At 38.3% G+C, this 24,931-nt stretch overlaps 1 protein-coding gene across 1 annotated transcript in view; it reads right to left on the bottom strand.

The window, feature by feature from the left end:
- The window catches only part of ZFAND3 (zinc finger AN1-type containing 3), a 135,905-nt gene that overhangs the window by 8,165 nt on the left and 102,809 nt on the right, over nucleotides 1-24,931 (bottom strand). Inside the window, exon 6 of the mRNA XM_066993835.1 lies at nucleotides 9,323-9,493. Coding sequence (XP_066849936.1) covers nucleotides 9,323-9,493 — 171 coding nt within the window. The remainder of the gene's footprint in view (nucleotides 1-9,322; nucleotides 9,494-24,931) is intronic.

Genomic DNA, 24,931 nt, shown 5'->3' on the forward strand with positions numbered 1-24,931 from the left:
GCTCCCATTGGCAGGTAAAGGAAAAGAAGGTCAATACTACCACACAACCCTAGAGCTACTAAAACTTTAAAACCACCTTACCTGCATGCTGGCAGCATTTGTAATTTTCATTCCCCCGTCAAACTCTCAAAACCGCCAGAATTTGCAGCTTAGGCCATTTCCAAATTTTATTTAATAAACAACTTGTGTAGATCTACATAGAGATTCTTCAAAAGTAGCCTCAATAATTGCAAAGACTTACTCCTGTACAGAATTGTACACTGTATGCTTTGACTTCTTCATGTGCTTCATAAGAAATTTTACCTTTCTTGCTGATTTGAAATTCCAATCAACAGAGTTTCGAACAGAACTTAAAAAAGCACCTTGTAGCCTTAAGAGATGAGGGTGCCGCAAAAATTCTCTGCTAAAGATGTATCATCTAATACGGCACATGTGAGCCTATATGCAGGTTTCTACATAAAGTCTGTGTACCACACAAAGTGCAAGAACAGATTCTAACGTATCTTTAAAAGGTAAACATATCTACGGGACATTAGACAAAACAGCAAAATCACACAGATTAACCAACAGAGAAGATTAGCTCATGCAGTGATACATGCTGCTGCAGCACTGCTCACGGTAATTGGACATCATTTCCCCAAAGAGTGTAATTATCCCCGAAACAATGTTTATGCATCTCCCCCATCCCTTCCAACTGGAAGGATAGCTTAATTTGTTGGAAGTGATACCAGCAAAAAAGCTATTTTAAAAAGGGTGGGAGGGAAATCTATCTTTCTTTTTCAACTTGATACAAGTTATTATTCTTCAAGAGACTTATGCAGTTGTTAAAACACTGAAGCTAAAAACCGGTTTAATTTAACAAGACAATTTTCAAATCATACGTTTTGCCCCCAACAGCAATACCAGACAGGTAACACCACTGCACAAATAACTTAAGGGAGCGGGGGAGAGTTTTGTACAACATTAAAAAGTTAGATGTTATGTAGGTGTAAAGAATTTCCTTTTTTGAATAATCACATGATCTTGAAAATAATACATTCTGGAGGACTTAATATCACCACTATATTCATAAAAGGAACACTGACTGCCAAGTTTGTGTGCCCAGGAACATATTGAAGCAACACCACACCTTGCCTATCGTTCCCAGGTTCACAAGGTTACATCCTGTAGGATGTGGGAGAATGAACCCAAAGAACAGCATGGAGGTTGGGAGATACGCAGTAGGAAGGCAGAGTTGTGCCAAAAAGGCATCTCAGTGTCCAAGACTAGAAACCCAATAAAACTGAGATATAAAGAGGTAACGCTATTGCAAATGGTAGTACTCATATAATATTATTTCCATAGGCTATACAAGCATATGCAAGTATCTGTTTCCTAGGCAGAACACATAAATTTGAGAGTAATGTGAAATCTTAAGAAAAAAAGAAAAAAAAAAAGTGTCTCTTGAAAAAGGGCAGGTGGATGCTAGAGCTATCCTGACATCGTAACAGGGCCTTGTGTATAGGGTTGGACTTTTTCAAAAGAGATAGATTGGTATTAATACTTCTAGAAGTCTCTGTACACCAAGCCCACTGGAGCTAATATGCTCATCCCAGAAGCTAAGGATTTAATTAAGAGCCAAAGTGTATCCAGTAATTTAATTAAAATAGAAAACAATACTGAGTGATTTAATAATGTATGTGTATCATTTTGTTTGGACCAATGAAACTGCCAGAAAGATACAGCTTCTAATAAAGAACTGGATTAAATAATGAAAGGCTCTATACTAACATACTGTACGTGTTGCATTAATTCTAACACTTCTCCCCGATCCTTCATGCATTTTGACTTCAAACCATCACATGCTGAATACGGTACTGGGTTTGACTTTCAGTGTACTTCCTGAATTATATTATTTATGCCTTGGGTTGTAATAGCTTTCTAGAGGTTGCACCATATTGATCCACAGGCTGACAGCTCCACTTATTGGCCAAATCACTGGAGAGAAGCAGTTCTATTTTTTTTTTTTAAACCTAGATTAAATTTATTTTAGGTCTTTATCCCCTACTTACACCTTACTTCCAGTGTCTCTTAGATTACCCCTTCTGCTCCATCTAAGTCTTTATTCCTGTACCCTCTTGCAATCTGTATCACGAGTAATTCCTCTCAGAGAAAAACAGGGCTCCATTCAGAAGATGTGTTTATACCATAAAGGAATATAAAGACTTAACGATGCACATTTCCATCACCCTGCCTCTCTTATTATTTTTGTTTTTTTTTGAAAAGGCTTACACAACAATCCCTGCCCTCCTGCTTGTTCAGAATATGGCAGGATGCCCCGTGCCCCATTTCTTCACATACTTGGCCATGACTTCAAAAAGTCAGGAACATTTAATGGCTGCGAGCACCTCCATAGGTGAACCTTTTCATTTCACGTTAAGCGTGTAGCTATTGTTAGCACACAGACAGAGCACGTTTGATTCACTTTCAGGGAGATGCTTTCTAGGCCATCTCCTTCCTTCTGAGAAGAGGCTGCTGCGGACTCCTGCCAACCTCCAGCAGCTTTCTAAGTGCACGGTCCTGGTGCAGCTACACCTGCCTGTGAGACGCTGGATAAACAACACCAGTGTAAAGGAAGAGCTTTGTTTAGAAAAGGTAAAGCATTTTAACCTTCAAAAACCGATTCCCTTAACATCTGGCAGGTAAGTGGCTTTTATCTTCATTTTTTTCTGATAAGAAAAAAACAACTAGAGACTGAGCCAATTACTTCCCTAAAGCTACTGAAAAAGACTGAATTAGAAATAAGGTAGTCTCAGCTAGATTTTTATGTTCAAGTTCACTAGGCCACGTATCTCTTGGGTATAAAAGACAATTAAAAAAACGTATCATCTTTTACTTTATGCATACGCTTCTTTTCTTTTCTCACTGCAGTATGGGTACTGACAGCAGAGACCTAACATGGCACATTAACAGAACGCTTATTTTTTTCCTCACATTTGTACTATCTCTGCAAAAACTCCCTGAAGTTATATGCTGAAGGACTTACTACATCAGTAGCATCAAAATAAAACTTTTTTTAAAAAAACTTTTTTTTTTTTTTTAAACAAGGAACCTGCTAACTTGTTTTATATAAGGAAGACTTAAGAGATCAACTGACCCATTTCAATTACATTTATTGATCGGGACTGTAGGAAGGTGTAACCAGCAGGTTCGATAATGTGTTACTAAATCAAAGAAGTTGCCTGTTGCAGATCTTTAGGTAGCACAGTGGAAGAAATCAAGATCAGTACCTGCTGCAACACAACCCCCACTAGCTGAACAAGCAGGGGGAATATACCAGAACCTTTTCAAATGGGATCTTTTGATTCCTAACTACAAGCAGACCATGAACTCCCTTTGCACTTCTAAATCTGCAGACAGCTTTTCTGAAACAAAGACACTACAGCATTTTTCTGAGTCCCATCTTTAGGACCCACGACACACCAGTAAGTTACCTGCTTTTCACTGTTTCATTTCAGAACACGTTACTGAGAGAGACCAATACTAGTTAACAGCTCCCATTCCCCATCATTTCAATTACCATCTTCATAAAATAAAACAAAAGAAAAAATACCTTTGAGTTTGAATTCAAACTCTTTTAAAATGCTTGCAGCAATGTATGCTAAGATGGTAGGCATTACCGGAGTGGCTGAAGCAAAAGTACTATTCTGGGAGCAAACCACTGAGGTGCCCGTATAACATAAGTCAGCTGAATATGGCACATCTCAAGTCACAGCAGCAAGGCTTGTCAGCAAAGGCAGAATTATAGTATGTCACCAGTTACTAATAAGATTTATTTTTCCTTTAGTACTTATTAATGAGCAGGTTGACTAAACCTCCAGAAGCAATGCGTGTATTTAATTTTAATCCATGGAAGTACTATACATCTGTTATAGCAATACATAATCATGTCCTGAAGACATTTTGGCTTGTACCAGATAAACCTTACCCATCTGGAAAGTGAATTTACCAGTACCATTACAAATTCTTCTGCATACAAAAAGGTTCCAGAGAAATGGAACCATAATTTAGTATTTTAGTCGGTTTTAAGAGAAACATTATTTTCAATACATGTTGGACTATTTTGTACAGAGATCAAGCAGTTGTCAGAGCATTTTTTTTCTTTTTGCTTATCTATTCAAGTTTGTTTCTTTCTTCCTGTCCTTTTGAAGATAATTTCTAAATTAACTGAGTAAATCAAATCATTCCAAATTTATTCTGGCACAATCCAAACAAGTGCCTCATCTCCTGTGTTTATGAACAAGCAGCTCTGTTATACAAGTTAAGAATCTGCAGCTGTTTTTCTTCCACCTGTTTTGTTACTGAACCACAGTGAGACTCACTGCCACACTATCTGTTAAAATGGTAAAGTCTCTTCTGCACGAATGCGTTTTGTTTCTGATGGCTAACAGAAATGCTCAGTGCTTGATAGGAGCCTGTCTGTTCCTATCTCCCTCTTACCCCTCTGCTGAGCAAACAGAAGTGAAGTAACACTTCTAAACAGTGGCAAGAAAAAGAAGCCTACCAGGCTGCTGTACATTTATACAGAAATGAAATACAAATAAGGATGTGGAAAAATAAGCATATTAACGAACCAGAACTCTCTTTTTTATACCTATTAACTAGGCTAATGTGTACATGTATGTATACACCTATAGGTATATATGTATATAACATGAGACAAGCTTTTGAAATAGGTAAGAAAATGTTTGCCAAATATTTACAATGAACAAACAGACAACAAAAACAAAATAAAACATTGTTTCTTTCCCTTCTATGGTTACAGATTTTAACATTTATGATGTTTTCTTGTGGTGGTCAATCTCCTTTGAAAACATTAATGAGTAAATGCAATTTAAGTTCTTTGCATTGTTAACAAAACATACATATGTATTTCAAATGTTGGCAAGTGGCAAATTATCTGTAGAACCCCATCAGACTTAAGTCAGGAGATGGCTTAGGACGTAAGATGTTTTGTAACAGACACAATGCTGGTTTGGTTTTAGTTTTTCTCTTGTGCAAGGTAAGTGTGTTCCCAACAGGTTTAGTCCCTCATCACCTTAAGGTCAGCTTTCCTTTGAGCTACTTTCTTCAAATGACTTATCAAGTTTGTAATTTTGTTCCTACGAGTAGCTTCCCTCGTGATCACTGTTCACATACAAAGGGACATGGTGCATTGATACCTGTGTAGACATTAATGCAAAGACCTGACATGAATTTTTAGCTTCTCTTTTCTCTCTTTCGTTTTTTTCTGTATGAATGAATTTGTCATTCTAGCCATCTGCACTATGCAACATGTACACCTTGTGCTACTATGGCCTCTTGTCTTTATTTTCCTCTCCTTCTGTTCCCTCTCAGAAAAGAATGCACAATTGTCAGTGTTTGCATGCAACGACTTTAAGGAAAACAAACCACAAATTAGTCTGGTACAAATTGAGTTATAAACTATTCAAGCAATCTTTTGATTTTCTGTGTTGCTAAGCTGTGGCAATCACCTTGCTATTAAACACGTTAGAACTAGAAACCATTTTAGCAAGGCAATCTTATCCTCTTTGATCATGTCTTGATGAAGCAGTTCACCAACTTCTAATAAAACTTTAATAAGGAATTTATCCAGTTTGCATTAAAGTCACATTCAATGCCATCTCTGACAAGCCCAGCACGTCGTATACTGCAAAGCCTAAAACAGGCAGAAAAAAAAACACAGAAAAATAGATTCCTATCAGAGAAGCACACAACCAGATCAGCAACATCTCTCCAAGGCACTGCTACCAGAATATAGATACAGTTAGATTCCAGGGCACAATATCTTGACCACTCCATTGACTGCAAGAGGATACAACTAAACCCAGCTCTGCATATGTGGAGCCTGAGCTACAGACATGTCTATTAGGATGTGGTCTATAAATAGCAAATCATTCTATACCAAACTGCAGAACTGTGAACCAGCACACTGTATTCATCTCTCTTTAATTGCTGACTTGAACTGGATCTAACACGACAGATGTGAAATTCCTTTAATGAGCTCCTAGAACATCCTTGTATGCCTCGCGTAATTCCAACACTACTAAAGACCACTAAGGACTTCTGTGTTTTGCCTTTAAAAAACAAGTGATACCAGAACTATTTTTTGCCGTACAGTACTAAGCCTCTGCCATAAAATTAAGCAGTGTTTTCTGTGTAAATAACTTCCATGGCTTAGAAATTTACAACTCAGAATCTTTAAAAAATGTATACAACTCTATTTAGTAGCGATATTTATCTAGTCAGATAATTAAGATAAGGCCCATAAATATATAGTGTAAAAACCTGCCTTGTCCAGATTACATTTCCAGAAACATGTTATATAGCTACTTTTACTGACAAATTCAATGCTCCTAGTTTTAAACCGAGTTTGTGATGTCCACCTGCTTATCACATCGCTGAACTGATGACTTAATTTTGAGATCAAGGATTAGCTGATCGATTTCAAACGACTTACACTTCCAATGGAAATGCAATAATAGAATGCAACTTTAAGAACATGACCCTTGTAATTCCTTGATGCAAGCCAATTGCCTGCTACAGCTAGTATTAAATAAATACATTATTTCAATATAGGCATTATAAATCGTAAGACACGAAGCTATTGAGAGGTCCAACTCAAACTAGAGAATCTCGCTGTCTGGAAAACATGCCTGGTGTAATTGTCTTCTAGAAACGTTTCAGATGAAACTGGTTTTGTTCTAGTAGTGTTGATTTAAAGGTTACCCAGTCAGAGAGGCACAAAATGAGAACTCATTTTAAAATTTCTTTCTCACTGAAGCTTGCAAAGTGCATCAGCAATTAACAATTCCTATCACTTCTCCCAGTTCGCTGTGTGAAAAGGCTCAGAACTCGTCTTACAAATTGCTCTTTTGAAGATCAAAAGGAAGCTGAATTTGTCTGTGTGTGCTCTAGATGAGTTTGTAATTTACTGGAACTTTCAGAGAAGGCTTGGCAGCATGCTCATTTGACAGCCCCAGGGCACAGGATTCAGGGGAGCTCTGTGACTCTTCCCTTCTGAGTTCCTTCCTTGCCTTTAATTGGCACCTCATTAGAAATTAATGAAAATGACATCCTCTGTTCTTCCTGCTCTAGGCACAGAACGCTACAAAAAGGCCCATCACAATTCATAACACATTCAATTTATATAGCAATGGTTCTTAAGCATTATTTATGAGATGTGAATTTCTTGTCAGCAGTTAATAACTTGTACAGAGTGGAAGCAGAATGAAAAGAGTTCTTGCAAGTATGTGTGTATGCGTGCACGAAAATAAACAATCCTTTCTACAGCTGAAAAATGTTGAGTTTGATATTAAAGAAGCCTTACTGAAACTCCCTACTCAGTAGTAAATTGTTTTTCTTCGAGGCAAAGCCCTGCGGCACTGTCAAATCTGCATAAAATTCCCTGTAGTGTCAAGGGAACGGGTTCAACAGCACCACCTCTCTCTGGACAGGTCTTACAAGAAACAGTAGACTCAACACAGCAGTTTCCCAAATATCTCAGGATCAAGCATGAAGTCTTAGGTGTAAAAAATGAGCCCCCTCTCTGCTCTGTTTTAAACAGGTTGTGCCCTGTTTGACAAGACAAAAGGGTCTTATTTAATAAAGTTTAAAAACATTATTAATCAATGGAAGGACTTCTAAAAGTTGCTTTCAACTTCATTGCTCTTGCATAGCTCTCATTTTTTAGAATGAAGGAAAGATTAATGATGTAACATATACAATAACGTAAGTCATTTTCTCTTCAGTTCTCCCCAAACTTGTAAGGCTCTCTTACTCCCAATATTAGGGTAGATTTTTCTGTCTATGTCAGTAAGGTACTTGCAGGCACCCTCATTCATTTGATGTGTGACATAAGCAGATGAAGAGCAGAAACTGCTGCCGTAAGTCTGAGCAGAAAGAGCCAAACCAAACTGTCATTGATAGTACTGAATTTCTACAGTTATACATACATACATATATATATAGTTATACATACATATATATATATATTTCTTACTGGATACTTCGAAGTATCCAGACATGATTTCCATAATAAGCATTTCAGTATTACAGTCATTGGTTTCATGTTTGGTGGCTTCACAGATAGTGTGTGTTAGTTCTATGGCAGTGCTCCAGTGTTTGAAATGAAGCCTGTCTCATGTCCAAAAGAGCATACAGCAGTTATCTCTAGTGGTTACGGACAGACAGATATTGAAGAAAAGAACAAAGGATGACATGGATTTTTTTCAGCTTTCTATCATTTCACTTGATGTTACTTATTCAATAGAGAATTCATTATCTCAGTCTTTGTAACCAGCTTAGCCAATCCTTTCTTTTCCCACTGCTACTCAGATGGACTTGCCTTCTACTCAGTAAACATTTTAATACAATATTGTACATAGCACAGACGCAATGTGAATTGCACCTGCCTATGCAAATCCTTTGGCAATTATCCCCCTTGCTGAGACGTGATAAAGCAACTGAAACTTCTCCAAATGTATCAATACAAACATGGTCAGGAAGTGCAAGTGTAAGCTTTCAATACATGACTATATGAAAAAAATAATTAGCAGGTAAAACTACCACGTGCATTATCACTAGCTCCGATGAGCACATTATAAACCAGGTATGGGCAGAACTGTTGCATAAAGGAGAGCGCATCTCCTCTAGAATCTAGTCACATTTACTGTTCCAGAAAAATTATTTGTATCTAATATGAAACCCCACGTTAGCTACCAGCATGAGATTATCACTCTCAGTTCAATTAGCTGAACAACATCATCAACTATGGAAAAATCAGGTTGAATGATATTAAGTGTATCACGAACAACAATTCTTTCCCCCCCATCTCTTTAGCTGATCATAAGAAGGAAAACATTTTCAATTAGAAGTTTTTTTTTTTGTTTCAACTTCTTAATACCAATGTAATTATAAAATGCATAATGTAGGTGCTGACCTATGTTTCTTTAAGCTCTGTAAGAAACCTGTCATCTTTGCATATCCACTGATGCGCTTTGTGTTTCTTCTGTCAAGTGAGCATGGCACTCTCCCGCCTTACAGGGACTTCTGAAGCTTAATTCATTAATATCTAAGATCTCTTGAGACAAGACAGTACAGCAGGGCTAAAATTTTAAAGGGGAAATTAGACAGACAGGAACTAATTATAACTTTTGCCACCAGCGGAAGTTATAGCTTCTATTTAAGATACCTTTGAAAGATGTAAAATGCAAGGGTTCCCTGTATTTCCACCTCTAATACAGATTCGAGCACCGCTGTGGTAGAAAGCCAGAGTACTCACCACAGCGACATGATCCCAGTTCCTGCTGTACTAGCTCCAGTTTTGTTTGGCACTGGAAGCATCGGCGTCTACTCTTCTGTTTGGATCGACTGGTTTCTTCAGGCCTGTCATTACTGTCATCCAGTAGCCGTGGCCGTTTCACAGGAGAAGCCTCACTCTCCGACTGTGAATCTGTTGTATTCACAAATATTTTAGGAAAAACATTAGAACTTCCTCGCTGAGGCATCCCTTCGGGCAGATTGAAGGTATATTGCTTTCAGCTGGGGTCACCACCAAGCAGCTTGATACTTCCCATTCTATCACATGCATACATTTTCTGAACAATCACCATGAGCATCAAGTAAGGGACAAATTATTTTTGTTCCCTGTGAGAACCTCTCCTTGTTGACAATACTGAATAGAAAGTGAACTGATTAACTTCCTTCCAGCCATGGCTAGGTTGCATAGAGATGCATGTAGAGTACCAACCATCCTAAACAATTGCAGGCTTCATTTGTCATCTCATTTAGTTTCTCCTATGTGCCTTCGTTCTCCCTCCACAAACAAACTGAACTAGGCTTCTGATGAAAAATAATCAAAAGCAGATTCGACCTATTTCCTCCCTGGGCAGAAGGAAGATTTTTAAGGCACAGCATGTAAACTGTCTCTCTTATGACTGAAGGCTTTACACGAAAGCACCATACCGTGCTTTCCCTCTTTCCACATGGATAACAATTTAAATGTAAATTAGTATACACCAACAATACAAACGAAGACCAACCTGTACATGCATGCTCTAAATCCAAAGTGCCAGCCATTTTAAAAGAATTAGTCAGAATACCATTTGCATTAATAACTTGATCTATATAAATTTCTGCTTGTAAGAAAATAGTTTGTGGAAAACATCCTTCTCTCAGAAGATACAAATCAAGAGGTGCTGCTTTAGTTAAAAACAAGCAAATCAGTGATCCCTGTTGGTATTTTGTTGTGGGTCAGAGTTGCCACACAGGTGCTAGCGAAGAGTTCATGGTAAGTTGCTACCACTCTCAAATTTAGCCTTTAACCTAAGAAAGACCCTTTTAAAATATGTTTCCTTAAGAAGTTAAAGTTCAGGAATGTGATTACTACTTCAGGCAACATAGTGTTGCTTTTTTCTTTTATTTATATATATATATATATATTTTTTTTTTTTTTTTAAACAACGTAGAGTGCTTTGGCTGGGGCTCTAGAGTCCTGAAGGAAATGTGCAGTACTGGCTGGAACCTGCAATGCCCAGACCTTATTTTTGTGGCATATCGGAGGCAGTGGATTTCAGCAGATCTGCTGCTCTGCCGTCTGAGCCAGGTCAGGTCAGACAGACATTTCCCCTCCCAAGACTGTGCAGAGCTGACTCAAACCTGTATTTCCTTTTCAATAGAAACTGAGAATAATTTTAATCCCAACTGCACTAAAAGTTACATTGTTCGTAGTAGTGTTGCAAGGAGAGCAACTGCTGAAAGCCATTACTGCAGTGGGTCAGCATTCTAGTGCAAGATGGTGATCAAGGAAAAAAAAAAACATTAGTTCATTCACAGGTAAAACGGTAACTGTATTTTTCTGGAAGGGCTCTACCCTATCAAACTTGTTTTTGCCTTTATTTTAAATTTCTGTTGCATGGTGTCCTGTGCTTACGGAACAGATGTCTACTTTGTGTTAGCTGTCCTGGCTTATCCATGAACATTTTTCAGAATTTGAAGCATTTTACTTAAGGCTAACTTGAATACCTCCTGTAAAGTAAGTTCCGATGCAGGAGCTGAGAAAGACAGTAATTTTCCAGGTATCACTCTGCAGAAATAACTGCTGTGGCTAAAACACCGCCCATATCCTTGTTATTTCAATGATTTTATCTGGTCCACTGCTTACGCACTTCTCCCAAACCAAATATCTACTGCAGCTGGACCAGGAACACCTGCTAGCCTCTCCCTCTCCAGGTGATGCTCCATTAACTTTCCCTGGTTCCTCACATGCAATAGAAACTAACTCACTTTTCTTTCCTGTGTTTCAGATCTCGTCTCAAGCATTTTTACAGTGGTTGGAATCCAGTGTTACAGCCATTATAAATATGCAACTTGCCTCACTTGGGTCTTCTTTCTTTCTGTCATACTGCTAAGACATGCTGAAAATGTGCCTGGTTTTTCAATACGTACAAACTCCCCGCATCTCACATTTCACAGAAAAGCGAGCAGCTTTCTGCACTGTACACAGGTGATAAGTTTTTATTAAGCTGCAATAATTCTATCTGATGTATGTCTCAATATAGCCTTCTTTTTGATCACTGTCATAGATTACACCTTACACCTTACAAAATACATCTATGTGGGCTAAACTAACATTCCGTACGTAACTTATTCCACCTCTGCATGCCTGGCTGTGCAGGAACGCTGACAATGAAAAGTAGCGCCTAATGAATTAACACATTTATGGAACAACTAGTCCTGTCTTTAATTAAATCTCTGCAGAAGATGATTTAAGAGAGAGTTCCTCTGAATAGACTGCAGAGATCCCGACTCACACTCCGAGGCAGCCATCCTATCGTATATAAACTATTTTTCCGAGTGCTTAGAGAAGTGGGCTAGCCATGAATGTAGCAGGGTGCACCTTTCAATACACAACTCATCCACTGTCACTGAGCTGAGGCAGGGTTCAGGAAAACTCTGCCACAGCCCACCTCATTGTCAAAGGTGGGGAGCTACACAGTTCGTAGTTTATTCATTACTCAGAGAAACAGATACGATGCTATTTTGAAATAGCTGCCTCCCACACTTCTTTCCTTTTGGAAGCACACGCCGATCTGGTACTTCTCAAAAGCGAATTTTGCATTCTACATTGAGCCTATGGAAAACACGGTGCTGTGCTTGTTATAAGTCCAAATATGGAATTCATGCATGTGAGCCAACCAGTGTCTAATCAGTTAATGAAGTCACGTGCCTTAATGAGAAAAATAGCTACCTCAAGTCAGGCTAGTAGCCCTTTAATTACAATATTCAATTATACATTTCCTGTTAATTGGTAATGACTAATTGAATATTAACATAAGTTGACTAATATGATAGAAATGAAAGATTACATATCTGATTTTTAAATGTGTATCTGAGCTAACACTGAGCTAACTTAGCCTAACTCTCAGGGACAGCTCCAGCAGTCCCACTACCGACTGCACAACACCCTCAACGCACATGCTAATACTGCAAAATGGACCAACCAATACATGTGCTTACATCTTCTTATGGGTATGTACAAGGAACAAAGAGAAAGCACAGAGCAGAAATCAGAACTTTTGGCGTGCTTTTTCTTACACATCACGTTGCCTTTCACAATACTGACGCAAACAATACTGGATGCAAAATACAGCTTCCAGCACCTGCAATCTTGCAAGACGAGATTTCAGAGAGCTGATAGAAAATGGCAATTATCATTCCCAGCTTTACTACCTGGATTGCAGAAAAAAAATAGGAACAGAATAAAGTGCTGCAACAAGAGTTAAGGGTAGACTCTCAGTATAAACTATTAAGCAATCAAAAATGGCTAAGGAAGAGGATTCTTTCAGTCAGTAACAGTTTTCCTTAGAAGGATGATTCGTGCAACGAGAATTACCTCTTCCTCTGCTTTTAAGAAACATTTTCCACGCTCAACTTGCATTTTAGGCTTATACCTAAACCAACAAATCCTCTGAGATAAAAAAGGGATGCTTTCCTTTTACCTGCAGTTGTCAAAATTGTAACATTTTTTCTGAAGAAAAACAACAATAGACGTAAGAAATTTCACAAAGAAATTTCTCAGCTACAGTAATTCTGCCATCGTCACTTCCCCATTGCAACTTTAATTTTGGAGTCAAGAAATAAGGATTATTCTCATCTATGTCTGAGGATGCAGATACATCTCATTATGGCATTTTTTATCAAGCTCCCATTTGAAATATGAGAACGAATTCATCTGAGCAAGATTTAAACTGGAGGCTTGACTAGAAACGACGAGTACTGTTCTTAGAAATTGTGTTGTGCCTTGGACAGAAGCTCACATTTGCTCCTCACTGTCACTGTTCTTGTCTTCATTATTCATGTTCCCCTCAAAATCTTCCAAATAAATTGTGTTACGACTGTCAGAGCTGAATCCCAGTCTCTCTCAACCTCCTGTCAAGGTGGAGCGTGTGGGCTGCATACCCCTGGCTTCGCTAACAATCACAGTGGCTCTTTCATGGCATTTGGGGAAGAGGTGGGGAGCTGTAAGCCCAGCAGAGACGTGTGCTGAGAAAAGGTAACAGGCAGGAAGAAAGAGATGGGAGACTAGTAAGGGAAAAAGAAGCCCTCCTCTGTTGCTGCTTGCTTCAAGAATGAAATGAATCTGTTTCATCTCTGGTTTGATGACAGCTTTTGAGGCACTCAATCACGTTTTCTTCTTTTCATAAAGAACCCGTCACACTGACAGACTGGCATTTATGATCTCAACTGCCTGTCCAAACACCAGTAACAGCAATAATTAATGAACCCTCCAACATCACTGCCATCTACTCTGAAACCATTTTGAAAGGAGCTTGAGCTGTTAAAACCTCTGTCCATGAAGAACCTCACACAGTCACAGCCAATAACCACGTAACAGGGATTAACTTGAGTTGGAGCAATGTCTTGTCTCCAGTTTCTTGCCCCCTCCTCCCTCTTTTCTTCTTCATTATTCCATTTTTAGATGAGGGATTATTTAATTCCCCGGCATGTTGACTATGCATTAGAAATTTCATCTAGAGGAAACTGCATCTTTACAAATCTTTCCTATTACATTTACCAGAATCATTATTTAAAATCATCTCCTCTACTTCAAATGAACCTAAAATTAACAGTTACTCCAAAACACATTTGCTTGTTGACTATTAATGAAGAGAGAGAGAAATTCAAGATTAACATCTTATGAGCAGAGTTTGCCAGCGATGACCCCAACAATTCCTCCCCGTTGCTGTTTCATGCTGTGAAAACACTTATTTTGAAACTCTGGTATTTACATCAAGATGAGCATCTTGTTCCCTTGTGCAATCAAGACTGCATGTCGGAGCTGTGTCACAAACCGAAGCATACACCTCTGTCGAAGCACTCACAAGGAATTTGTTGTGTGAATTCACCTCAGCTTTCCTTAAAACACTGCAGACAGATGCCTCAAATACTTACATAGACCCTTCAGGAACGTTTAACCACACAACCTCTTTCTACCATTGCTGCAGTGCCGTTAGCATCCCCATTTCACTCACTTTTTTCCCCCATGTAGAGTTTAAAAGCAGTTATGATGCTGTAAAGCTCATTGTCCCATCACAAGGTGGAGCTATAGGATACCCCCTACGGAAGTCAAATCCTATCAGCCCCTCCCTTCTTTGCCTCAGGAGGCTCCCAGTGAAATCACCCTGAAGACTATAAATAACCCCAAAAAGCTGCTTTACAGAAATTATGATTTCCATGCTAATTAACAAAACCAGTCAACACCAGTTGTTTCCTACGGCCCTAATAAGCAAAACCAACCAACCACCCTACAGCAATGAAACCAACAACTTCAAACTTTGCTCCTTGAGATACACAATGGAAAGAGTTACTGTAAGACATTCCACATCTGAAACACCACTGATGTTCTTCTGACTCTGCTAGCAAAACACGCCTTCCCCCCTCCCTCTGCCAAAACATTGATTTTAGTAACTATCCATTTACACATAAAGCATTTTATTTTTATTTTTTAAACTGTAGGGGAGGATCCAGTACCGGGACAGGTTGCCCAGAGGGGTTGTGGATGCTCCATCCTCAGAGGTGATCAAAGTCTGACTAGACATGGTGCCTAGCTTGCTGTAGGTGACCCCGCTCTCAGCGAGGACTACATGATCTCCATAGGCCCCTTCCACTCTCAGTTATCCTGTAATTATGTAATTTCTGGATGGGAAGATGAATATATATATATATATATATATATTGCACTAATATATAAATATATGCACTAATTCCTTCTTAGCTCTCTTACGTTTTTTCCTCTAAGCCTGTGTTGTTGGTACTACCATCAGTCAAAAGGAAGCATGCTGTAACTGCAGGGTAACTTAATGAGGCTATTAACTGCCATCTCTAATGAAACGGAAGAGACTAATCTGGTAACTTAGATGAACAAAACGCAAGTTGAAATTGCATGACAGTGAACTACATAGGATACTGCATGCATTTTATGCAAGTTATAATTAGAGTGAGAAAATGCATATTATTCTTTCTTGTCAAGAAATTTCATAATTGCTAAATTAAGCAAGAAGTGAATTAGTTTTCATCTCATATTTAGGCTCCTGTACTTCATCTGCCTCATGGTTAAATTCTTGCCTTACTCCCTTCCCTATACACTCTCTGATGTCAGTATGGCTTCAGTTAATGGAAAATGTTAATTTATTTCTTAAGCGTTTTTACTTATACACCCAATTAGTTCAAACAAGTACAATATTTGAATGGACTCGGGCACCTGCACTGTCCAGTTCCTTTGATGGATTAGCATAGTGCATATTTCAAGTCATTGGAACAGTTTGTAAGGCACTGGCCACCCATACTGCTGCTGAGTGGAGGAAGGATCTTGCTTATTTAAAGACCTAGGCCGATGGGGGTCATTCCCTGAGTCACGTCAAAAAGCGAGGTCTGTAAACTTCTAGAGCCCACAACATCAGAGCGGTTTGTGCAGGCAGAAGAGGTTGGCCGGTCCTGCTGAGCACTCAGCCTGCTGATTGCTGCCCGTCTCTCCTGCTGGGAGCGTAAACATTTGAAGAAAGTGTTTATATTTCATGCATTTTAGATAATGTATTTTAGCAATTTAGGGTTAGGGCTGGGAGAGGGACAAAGATTCTGGTGACGCTGAATCATAAGAACAGGATTATAAAATGAAGGAATAATGAACAAGTATAGAGAGCTAATTGGAAAAACAGAACCTTAAAAAAGGAAGAAAAAAAGCTACAACACAAGAATATACATGATGAAAAAGTTATGAAGGCAAATCAAACATCCCAGGCATTCCAGAGCACCTGAAACCTACTTTCTAGTATTCAAATATGCATATTTACATATATGAATACATTTGTGCAAACGTACAAATAAGCTTACACTGGCTCTGGTAAAATGGGAAATTTGAAAGCTGTTTTGTTTTTGCTGACTTAATTGAGAGCCCTCTTATGCTTTGTGAAGTTCTCTAAAATTGGATTAACATGAATAGGTAATGCTATAAATATTGCAGATTTGCTAGTCAATTCAAGAGCGCATAAATAAGCAGTGCTGCTCTGCTTCAAAATACTAGTAGTATACTCCAGCTATGTCCTCATCAATCAAACGGTACACAGTATTCAGGAAAGTAATTCTTCAAACTAATAGCCTAAACCCCGTTCTATATAGAAACTACTTGCTCTGTTATTTTTCACTCATACACCGAGTTTTTCTGAGCGCACCCTTCCCCCATTGGCATAATGAGGGTTTTCCAAGGCTAAGACACCGATTCAGAAGAGGAATTGTAAAGAATTCTTGCCTGCTAGCGGTGAAAAAATACGTATTTTCAATATTTATCTTTCAAAAAAACCTTATTTGTCATTAACTGCAGAACCCGGGTGATGCCAACAGCAACAGAAATTTTGCGATGAGAGACTATCATTCCAAGGACTGTGTCTGACTAATGTTAAGAAAAATACCTGAAAGCTCTCGTATTTTGATAAGTACTTTACCGAATGCATTAAGTGTGAGTTCTGAAAAGTACAGTTTATCTACCTGTTAGTTTGTTTTCAATTCAGTTATTTTAAATAAAACATTAAAAGCAGTTTGTATTTTGTTATTTTTCCTAGCAATTTCATGGGGAAAACACAACCTGTCCTGGCACAGAATACAGTTTCTGCACACCTTATTGCTGTCTCCAATATGTCAGAAGTCAGGCTTTTACTGGGAAACTCTTACTGTTTAGAAAGAGGATATTTGGGAGCATCTAAACTAACCTGAAGACCAGATCTCCACAAAGAGGGAAGTAGAACAGATCAACAAACATACGAAGATGCAATAGTACATGCCCTGATGCCCTGTCTTGCGTCTTACACCTAGCTCATTTTCAACCTTCTTTGACTTCAGGATATTGGTCTCATTAGTTACTCCCTGAAGTTTACATTATGGATAATAATTTGGAACTGGAATAGGAAAATGAAGCAACTTTGGTTGCATAACAACCAAAAAAAAAAAATTCTCATTTTGTATTAAGATACGTACTTTCCCCTGTTCATGCTTAGCGTAATTCCAAGAGACTAAAACTACTTCCATATAATTTTAAGGTCCTCATGAAAATTAATTTCTAAACAGAAAATAGTGAAAACTTGTACTTGAAGCTCTCTGATGCTCACTGCAATCAGTAGTTAGCAAATTTAAGTGTCCATGTGCTTTTAAATATGTTTCAGGCCAGAAAGTTAATGCTGAAGTGGTTGAACGAGCCTCGAGTACAATAAAATACCAAATGAAAAATGATAAAAGCTCTATGTCTTATTTGCTCAAGCCCACCAATAAGAAAGTCGTCTTCCGGATCTGAACAGATCAGACCAAGGTGCTGCTTAATAACTGCAACACACTGGGGTAGAAACAGCTCGGTTCTTCAGGGTGGCAGGAGCAGAGGCCCTTGCAGGTCCTGAAGTCAGCGATCGCAACCGTTCTCTGCAGCATTCTCCCTATCGTCTGGTCACCGGGCAAACCCAAACGGGAGTAAAGCAAACCCCATCTCCCCCAGTCCTGTTCCAACAGATATTTTTACCAAGTTTTAAGACGGGGTTATAGGTGGGAAATGCAGGACGTAGGACCCCAATTCCTTTGTCCCTATAATTAACACAAATGCAAGTTATTTGAAGTTTTCAGCTGTGACTTTGTTATTAGGGGATGATGGCATTCTAACAGTCTGTGGGCAGATGCTGGCAATAAAAAGAGGAATTCAGAGCTGCTGGGATCATAAAGCCAAATTTGTATATTCTCTAATAATAAATATTAATCAGCTGTCAAAGGTCAGTTAAACTGATCACAGAGAGATCGTGATAGTTTAGAAAACTAATCATGGCCTGAAACTACCAAAAACGGATATAAAACTTTGTTTCATTTTATTCAAAGTATATATATAAAGAATAAAGTTACCTACTGTTTCAACAGATCCTAGGAGAAATCCTTTGTCACAACTCTGCGAGACTTTACTACAAAGGTGTACTCATATCTGAATTTTAAAAGATAACAATCTTGAAAACATACAACTTGGTACTTGGCAAGCATTTCACCCACCAGACTGAACCTTTCAACCACCTATCAGACCCAGCGGGTCCCCCAGCCCAGCCTCCTGCTTGAAGCAGGGTAACCCTAAAACCCAGGTCAGGTTGCTCAGAGACTTGTGCAGTCCCTGCTTAACAAACTTGAAAAATACACATTTCACAGCCTCCATGGGTGCCTGTTCCAGGACTAACGAGAGGGCAAAACCCTCCTCCCTTCATCTGTCAACTATGCTCTTCCTAACACAGCCGATCTTGTTCTCCCATCATCTGGTACTGCCCTTAATTTGGCATTTGAAATCATTTTCTTATTGGCTTACAAATTAATGTGAACTCCTTCCAGGAGATCAGCCTGCCCTCTCGACTTATGCATATTATCCTCAAAGTTGTTCAACTTCCAATGCAGCCTTCTATTTTCATACCCCAAATTCCATTATGAAAACAGATGAAAAATTTGAATCAGAGCAGCAAAAAGAGATTAAGACAAGTGAAAGAAGAGGAATGGACTTAAAAGTAATCAAAAAAGCTGAACACAGGTTATTTTGTGAAGTAGTAGTGAAAAAGGAAGGTTCGAGTACTTACCCAAACAGCACGAAGAATATAAGAGGATGAATTTCGGTTATTTAAGAGAATAAATAAGGGCAGCAAAGTATCTGGAGGACCTTCTCCAGTAAGATACTGGATCTGAAAAATTTCAGTCTGACTCTGAATGAACTGACAGCATGGGACAGCTATCAAATAGTTGGAGTTGCACAGAAGGATGTACCTCACCATCTGCTGAGAAGTTATACAGGCCAGGAGACCTTTTGTTCTTTTCCTAATAAAGGTTTAAATTATTATTTTTTAATTTTACAGTATTGAAGTGCTTTTCTTCCACTCCTCACAGGGGAGAAAAAGCTAATTTCTCATAAGCTATACACACCTGTATAACCCAAACCTACTTAAATCAGTACACTTTTCTGCCACATAAACCAGTATGCACCAAATCTCACCTTCTGTACAAGGTAGTTAAATATAAAGCTATGCTGATAGACCACACAATGGCAAAGTAGCAATCCTTTGTTTTTCTGTTGTCTTCAGAAAGGATGCACCACTGACATGGATACCATATTTGACTTCCCTATGTGTTCATAAGAACATTCATCTGTTTTGGTACAACTTTGGGCAATACAACAGAACAAAATGGCAAATGTTATTAAGTATACACATTACCATATTCATCTACTTATCCTATTCTATAATAGTAATTTTATTTTCTTTTTAAGACCTGCATTAGCCTGTCATAAATGGCTTTAACAGATTGATTAGAAAGAGGGGATTATTCCCAGAACAGGAATTACTAGCACTTTTATTAACATCCTCAAAACATTGCCTGTGGGTATTTCTAATTCCTTCTATGTAGCATATGAAATAGTGCTTCCACAGTCATGTTACATTTGTTATCGAGTTGGCCACTTCAGCTGTCTGGCGTCCTCACTTTATGCACAATGCACAGGAGGAAGGGAGCACCTAGGAAGCAGTATGTGTGAAAGTTAATTTCAAATAAATACCAACCATGATCAGAACGGGTTTCTATTTGTCTTAGCTTAGTGTATTTTGACATAGGCAGATGTAAGTATTCCTGTCCTAAATTCTTAGGATGATAGAAAAATAATCTGTTTATTTTATCCTGGGTGTATTGAATAGACAAGGATAGAAGGCAGTGTTTTCACATGCTGCCATCATACTGCTGCACACCTTTTCATTTCTGAATGTTGTATTTTTCCCACTACTTTAGACAAAAATTCTGTTCAGAAGTAAACGGCATGAGTGATTAATGTATGAACTATGAAGATGCTTGCAAAACTTCTCTTTAGATTAAAGCAAGTACAGGCTAAATTTCAAGGCATTTTTTTTCTCAGTGGCTTTGTAAAGAGATGATTTAGATGTCTAGCACAGAAATGTGCTAGACACTGTGATAGATAAAAGATCATGAAAGACTTTTCTGTGAATATTACCAATTACTGTGTGCTAACAAGCTCCTAAAAACTTTCCCAGGAACTGCTGAAGTTTTTATAACTCATAGGCAAGGATCATCACACCTACAGCTGACTCGTAACAAACTTTTTGATATGTTGACCCCAAACCCATCTCTTCAGACTCTCCAATGAGAGACAGTGGTTATGATAAATTTAGTCTAAAAACGCACAGGAGGTTTTCAGTGCAAAAGACAACCATATCCATAATGAAAGGAAAGACGACTGTATCATAATGAATGAGGGTGATTTTGTAAAACTGAACACTGTGGTACTGAAAATAAATCCTACAACTGCAGCAAGTCTGTAAAGTTGTTTACAGATGCGACTATTATGATCCTTATCATTAGACACATTTTAATCTACAATAATCGTAATCATCAGTTTGAGAAGGCTCTCAGATAGCCACTACTGGAAACTGATGCAAAGCGTGCGTGCAGAAAACACCAAACTCGTTTCAGCAGCAGAGGAAACCAACGTGTCTATCCAGATGCATATGGAAGCACAGAACAGATAATACAACACATCACGGAAATAGGTAATAAGATGAGATAGTAAAAACCCATCAACATACATCATCTGATCATGGTATAGTGTCATTTCCCAGCCTCTATTAGCTCTTGCTGCATCAGTGCAAGTCCCAGACACTTTATCCTGTTTATAATTGCTGATGAGCAGTAATAAGGCCTCCATGCCTCAGCTCCTGTCCGTTCCACTTCAGTGCCCACCTATTAGGTTATAACTTTTATTTACAGCCTTGCTTGATGTGGTGTTCTATTAGTACAGCTGGAAACTGAGCAGGGGAAAAAAAAAGAGCATCTCTAATGGGCACTATTATTGCCAGGGCTGGGTGATTTATAATGCTTCTTGAAGGCTGTTCTATCATCACTTTCCTCTTGGTGTGAGAGCTCTAAGAAGGTTGGATTTCTAACAGTGTCCTCCAAAAGTCAAACGCTGAAGAATACCTTAGAAGTCCCTAAAAGCAACAACAACAAAATATCTCTACGTTGTTTTGATGTTATAAACTCTGTTCACTGATCTTTCCTACAGTCTTTGCAAAGGCACTTAAGCACATCAGAGGAATAAAAAAAATCTAGTTAGTGGTGGACCAGGTCTTTTTGTCCTTACTCAACACATGCGGATTAAGAAAATGATCACACAAAAGTAATGGTTTCTTGGAGTCCGCTGTGGCTAAAAATTTGTCAGATTCCTATTTCCACAACCTGCCCTTTCTGTAACTCCTAAAAGGCTGTCGTCTTGATAGTCAAGATTCAGCCTCAAAGTGTCAGTATGAGAACATCAATAAACCTGAAACTTCAAAAAAAAGGACCGTGCATCTGCTTAACTGCTTTGCTGAAGCAGGGGAAGAACTCTTTGCACCTTCTAGACTCAAACTTTAAACTAGAGAAGACACAGAGCATATGACAGATACTGTGATCCTGCACAAAATAAATACCACCATACCCATCTAGGACAGATATCTTCACAAAATGTAAGCTCTCTGCACATATATCTATGCAGAGTATTACAGATACATGTTTCTCAAGAACCACTACTGAGAAATAATGTATTTAAAAACTCACCAACTTTATGGATATAATCTATGGATTGACTGTATCATTACTGCATTTTAACAGTCTGCTTCTATTACTCTCTCTACCACACAATTAAAAATTAACTGAGCGCACTCAAACAGTTCCAGTGATTTTTTCCAGGTTTCTTTAAGCTGCATGAAAATGTTTTAAAACCTGGCTCTTTCGAATTGCATATTCAATCATCTTTAGGTTCCACAGCAGAAAAAGAAGAGTAATATGCTACATAGTACTGCACTTTCACAACACAGGCACCCAATATAAATGGGATCTGGATGCCCTACTGACTAGAGCAAGCCTCAGAGTATCTGCCATCAATCAGAACATTAGTTAACTATTAAGAAACAAATCAGAATACATAAAAAGCTATATACCAGGCCACAGTCCCATCTTTTTCCCTACAAAACCTTCAGACCACTGGCTCTCCGAAACCTTCAAGGCATCATCCAAACTAATGATTGCAAGTCCTTACTCATTCTTTTCATTATAATCCTTGTCCTATGGGCACACTTTGGAATATAAATACTTTTTACCACAGCAGTGACTCTGGCAAGGAGGAGGGAAAAAACACCCACCACTATTTGGTGTCATAATACAATTTTTTATCTGAACAGCTCCTCCAGCATGCAAGCTGACAAGTGCATGAGGTAAAAACTGTTTTTCGTAAAAGAACTTTTCCTGAGTCTTGACAGATTTATTGTTTTGATCTTTCTTCAATGGTTATATTAATGCTAATAAAATATGAAAGGTTTATGCCTTCCTTAATATCCTCCTGATGGGAACCTGCATGCAACATATGTAGGTCAAATTTCTAATTTTCTGTCTCAAATGCTGATATATGGCAGACTTTAGGGAAAAACTATGCTTGAAGGGAAAAAATTACACAGATGAATTCCACCAAAACATTCTTTCTTCAAAGCACTCTAAAGCAGAAGAAATGTTGAATTCTTACTGAAGAGAGGTTTATATGCAATGTGTGGTGTTGAAAAACATTCCTAGGATATTATTTAGGTGAATACGAGCAAAGGAGACTACACTGAAGCGAATGTAGTGTGAAATACTGACCTACATAGTCTGCTTCCTAAGCCTGAAGATATCATAACATTTCTGGCAAATATGTTATAGCCAATGTTTTCCTGTCAATTCCCGTATTTATCTCGATTCTCAAATGCAGACTTTACAAAGATATTTATTTCTTTTCCAAATGGCACTGAAAAGTTTGCTGAAAGCGCAAGCTCTGAAGAAAACTGCCACTCCTGTTAACAGGTTTATTAGTGTAGGGGACTACAAACAAAATATGCAAATTACTGAGCCCATAGTAAAAAAAATGAGGAAAAATGATACAATATAAAGCCACTAGAATTAGTAGACTGAAGATTAAGCTTGTGGCATCAAATTAAGATCTCCTTATTTTCTTGTTAAACACATAAAATGATTAACATACAGGCATGTAGGATAGCAAACATTAGCATAAACTAATAATAAGAGAACTACTGAGCAAAGTTAGCCAACCATTTAATGGCTATTTTTCAACATGTCTAGTAGTTTCAATGGCTTTACTCTAAGGAGCTTTTACTGTCCTGTATGGCACCGCAAACAGTGGATTTTGTCTGTTTGCTAATCACATTTTTTATTTTTAATATTCATATAGTACTCTTAGTTTTCAATATGTATAACATCACAGAAACCTTTTAAAATATCCTGCAATGAAAATCAGAGTTAAATGCTACAACCACTAACACAAAGAATATACAATTTGGTAACACCATTGTGATGCAGATTTGTTTGCAAGGGAAACAGTGGCAAACACCCCTTGTTGTTTAGGTATGCTTCCATATCTACATGAAAAAGAATCCACAGTCTTCATATTCTGAAGAAGCTGAATCCAGCACCTTCCAGTGCCACACTTACAAAGTTCTCTGACAAACAGTATTTACAACATTGTCACAGATTATTGCGCATCACTTGAGAGCTCTGCACCTTCAGCAAGCACATGCTACTGTAGCTTCTCAAACTTCCTTCACTGCAGACCAAGCAAGCTAATACCATGCACACAGGGAATAACCACAGCTCAGCCAAATGTACAGTAGCTTGAAACAATTTTTGAAAGAATGACCTTAGAGGAAATTTACCTTTAACTCCTGAAAGAGCAAGAGTCCTTAATCAAATGGGAAGACATTTCCTTTCTGCATTCAATCCAGCTAAATTAGTATAATAATGCAAATATAGGCAAAAACTATTTTGGAAACACAGGCTGCTAGAACATTAACACTACCTAGATGCCTGTCAGTGCCTCTCCACAGGAGATTATGGCTTTCCAAAACAGCGTTGGTGGAAAGGATCGTAGGAGTTCTCCTTAACCCACTGCAAAACCCAAGTCTGAAAAAACATCTGAGCCAACACAGATAGCTTGGGTTGCCTGCCTGAATGAGTGCTGGTATGATTCCTTACGACAGATCTGTTGCAGAGGTAGCACCTTCAGCCTGGCAATGACCTAACATATCACTAGCTCTGAGAGAGATCATCCAATCTATATCCTCCATGTAGAAATAAAATCACCAAAAAGACCCAAAGCAGGTAAAATTTAGTTTTGATTAAAGTAAACATCACCTGTCTCTACTGCATCTTCAATCAGAAAACTCGAAGAAGTCTTCTCCTTTGATACTTCACATTTAATGGAGGGATTTCCAGAACATTACAGCAATCATTACACTTAAATCAAACTAAT

Source organism: Anser cygnoides, chromosome 3 (assembly GCF_040182565.1).
Source record: "Anser cygnoides isolate HZ-2024a breed goose chromosome 3, Taihu_goose_T2T_genome, whole genome shotgun sequence".
NCBI classification, from domain to species: Eukaryota; Metazoa; Chordata; class Aves; order Anseriformes; family Anatidae; genus Anser; species Anser cygnoides.